We start from the raw sequence: 3,361 nt of genomic DNA on the forward strand, positions 1-3,361 counted from the left end.
TGTCCTACACCTTATACAAACCCCCAAGGTTAACATAAGATACTTATGTCCTACACCTTATACAAACCCCCAAGGTTAACATAAGATACTTATGTCCTACACCTTATACAAAGCTCAACTTCAGATAGAGATAAGTCTCTTTCCGAGTTCGGAAGAAACTACAGACGAAGGCATGATAAATCTTTCACTATAATATAAAATTAATTCTATTAAATATTGGCTGTGTATAAATGGTTTCAAACATCAATAAAACTCCTCTTATATACTAACAGAAAATAGTAAATATAAAGAAGCCTTGAAATCATGCAAATGTTTGGATTTATCTTACACAAAAGTCTGATCAGTGCACAGATAAATAATTATTGTATAATAAAAATAAGCTAAAATGGCCTCAGAGATTGATTTGAAAGTGAATCAAAAGCTTACCTTCTTATATCCCACAATTTCAAAAGTGTATCATGTGATCCCGAGATAAAATGGTATTGGTTGACTGGTGACCAATCAACTGCAGTCACCCAACCAACATGGGAGCTAAAGACACATTTGACTACAGTGCCTTCTATTGGAACAATTAAAAAAAAATATTATTTAACAATTTTAATTTAAAATATTCATTTTCTTTACTACAGTGCCTTCTATAAAAATAATTTAAGAGTTTTCATTTAAATTGTTAATTTTTTACTACTGCCTTCTATTGGAACAATTAAAAAAATATTATTTAACAATTTTCATTGAAAATATTAATATTTTTGGACTATAGTTACTTCAGTAAGAATAATTAAAAAAGATTATTTCATAGTTTTGATTTAAAATATTTATTTTTTTAACAGTTTAAAGCCATAGAACATGTCCCTATTTTAAAATATTCTTGAATTAGTGGCAGAAGACTTTATCCTTACACCTAAGAAATCAACTGGGATGCTGATATGAGAAAGATTTATAAAATGGTGAAAGAAACCCATCTCAGAGTTAAAGTATTTGTTGAAAACTCTGGAAAAGTTCTTATCTGATGATGACGTAAACTTGTTGAAACATTGTACATTTGTAATAAAGTTTCTTTACCTACTGAAACCGTCTCCAAACTATATAGTGATCATTCTTTTAACAGGTGGGATTTTCTTAGTTACACAAGTTAATGAGAGAATAGTCCTCATAAGGTTCACTTCGTTTGGCCAAAAGTATAACCAGACAGTTATGACTAACGTTGTCCTAATGAAGTTTAGCACTACACAGTACAAAAACACAAAGTCAGAAAGAAGAGACCTGGTGATAACTGTTCTTATACAATTTAGCACTACTGTCAGAGATATTCATGCATTAAAATTAGTCTAAAGCTATACAGTATAAACGTCCCTATTCCCAAAAGTTGATTTGTTTGTTTGATTATTATGGATTTTGCACAAAGCTACACGAGGACTATCTGAGCTAACTGTTCCTAATTTAGCAGTGTAAGACTAGAGGGAAGGCAGCTTGTCATCACCACCCACCACCAACTCTTGGGCTACTCTTACCAACGAATAGTGGGATTGACCATCACATTATAATGCCCCCATGGCTGAAAGGGTGAGCATGTTTGGTGTGACGGAGATTCGAACCTGCAACCCACAGATTGCGAGTCGAGTGCTGTGTAATACTGTGTTTTGATGAGAAAATCATGCAAGCTGAACTCCAAGGATAAAGAAACATAACTAATTGCCGAGGTAAAATGTATGTCTCATCTCCTTCTAAGAGAAAACAAAAATTTAAACAAACTCAGTTTTAACTATGAGGAAATGTTTCTCTCCAAAAAGCTATTCAATAAACCATTTTAAACATATTCCATGAATTAGATTTTCACATACAATATATATATATATTTATAATCATATTCATATTGTACCAACCTTTTGAACGTGGGTCCCACAACCTAATATGCCTATCCGTAGAAGCGGATAATAGACTTCTGTTTAATCTGGAGAAAGATATGTCTAGAAATGCCTTTGAACCTGTCTATAAGAAGTACATAATCAATTACAACAATTTCTAATCAAACTATTTATAGGGTTTACTGCTCCCTTAATCAGAATGCATAAGTAAACACTTGCTTTTATCTTACATTTTCTTACACAGTTTTTTTTAATATCAATAAATCTCTTATTTATATCTACAAAATCCTTTCCTATTGCTGAAAATCTTTATTTGATATAAAAAATCTTCTATCAGTTAAAGGTCCATTTTAATAATAATAAAAAAAAATATTTCTTTTTTTCACCAACAAATTCTCTTCAATCAACGATTAATCTGAAAAACAAGCATGACATAAATAAAATCATTTCTGTTATTAACTGTTGTAGGTAAAAACATTTTGTTTCGTGAAAAATAAACCTCTTTACTTCCCGAAACTTGTTCTCAACAATCAGACTTGTTAACTGTATTTTCCATGTCTTAAGAAAGTAGAAATAAACAAACGTACAGTTAGAATAAGCTACTGCTTGTTGATATGGTTGCTCTTCAATCACACTTTCTTTGTTTTGAAAAATCACCTAGAAAACTGGAACTTTAATTTAAAGTTATTTTTTTATTACCTTTTCTAGCCAGGTGTTGTGTTACGTGCAATTAAAGTTTTGCTGCAAAGAACATTTATATTGATATTTTTTTTTAAAACAACGTGTAAATATTGCTTTTGATCACATCATAAATAAATTTTGGATTTCAACATATAATCAATGAAACTGCTAACATGAAATTGAATAATGCTTACTGCCTCTTAGTCGGCTTGTACACTATCTATTAGATCATTCATGACATTAGAAAAACACGAAGCCTTGATAGCAATTAATAAAAACCCTATAACCCAAGTGCTTTTGAAAGGTGTTTGTCCCTGAAGAAGAAAGGTCCACCTTTTGAAAGCACTCGGGTTATAGGGTTTTTATTCATTTCTATTAGATCATTCTGTTATATTTAGATATTCTCTGCACAAATATAGCATGCTATGAAACATAGTTCGTCTGAAACAAATCCTCATAAACAATGTTTAGCAACATTTTTACACCCCTTGATATACAAAAAATGTTAAACTGAATAGCCACCAGATGGCATGTAAATACCACAAGAAAGAATATCAGAAAGCAGATGCTGTATAGATGTCTAAAGCATGAGAGAGCAGCAAAAATATGAAAAGTGTAGAAATGGGGGCTGAAGCAACCAGGGAGAAACATCTGAAAAAAAAAAACACAACTTAAACAATAACATAGTGTAATTAATTATATTATGAAAAATGTTTTCTAAAGAAGCCACCAAAACATCCAAATAACATAAGAAAGACAAATACAGTTGCATGAAGTATTATTCTGAAACACACAGCTTGTCAAATTTCAATAAA

At 30.9% G+C, this 3,361-nt stretch overlaps 1 protein-coding gene across 1 annotated transcript in view; it reads right to left on the reverse strand.

The window, feature by feature from the left end:
- Window positions 1-3,361, reverse strand: part of LOC106471192 (ribosome biogenesis protein WDR12 homolog) — a 23,054-nt gene that overhangs the window by 4,279 nt on the left and 15,414 nt on the right. The window contains exons 10-11 of the mRNA XM_013931781.2: window positions 1,884-1,989; window positions 427-559 (exon numbers count right to left, since the gene is read on the reverse strand). Of these exons, the coding sequence (XP_013787235.1) occupies window positions 427-559; window positions 1,884-1,989 (239 nt within the window). The remainder of the gene's footprint in view (window positions 1-426; window positions 560-1,883; window positions 1,990-3,361) is intronic.

This window comes from Limulus polyphemus, unplaced genomic scaffold (genome assembly GCF_000517525.1).
Source record: "Limulus polyphemus unplaced genomic scaffold, Limulus_polyphemus-2.1.2 Scaffold4463, whole genome shotgun sequence".
NCBI lineage: Eukaryota > Metazoa > Arthropoda > Merostomata > Xiphosura > Limulidae > Limulus > Limulus polyphemus.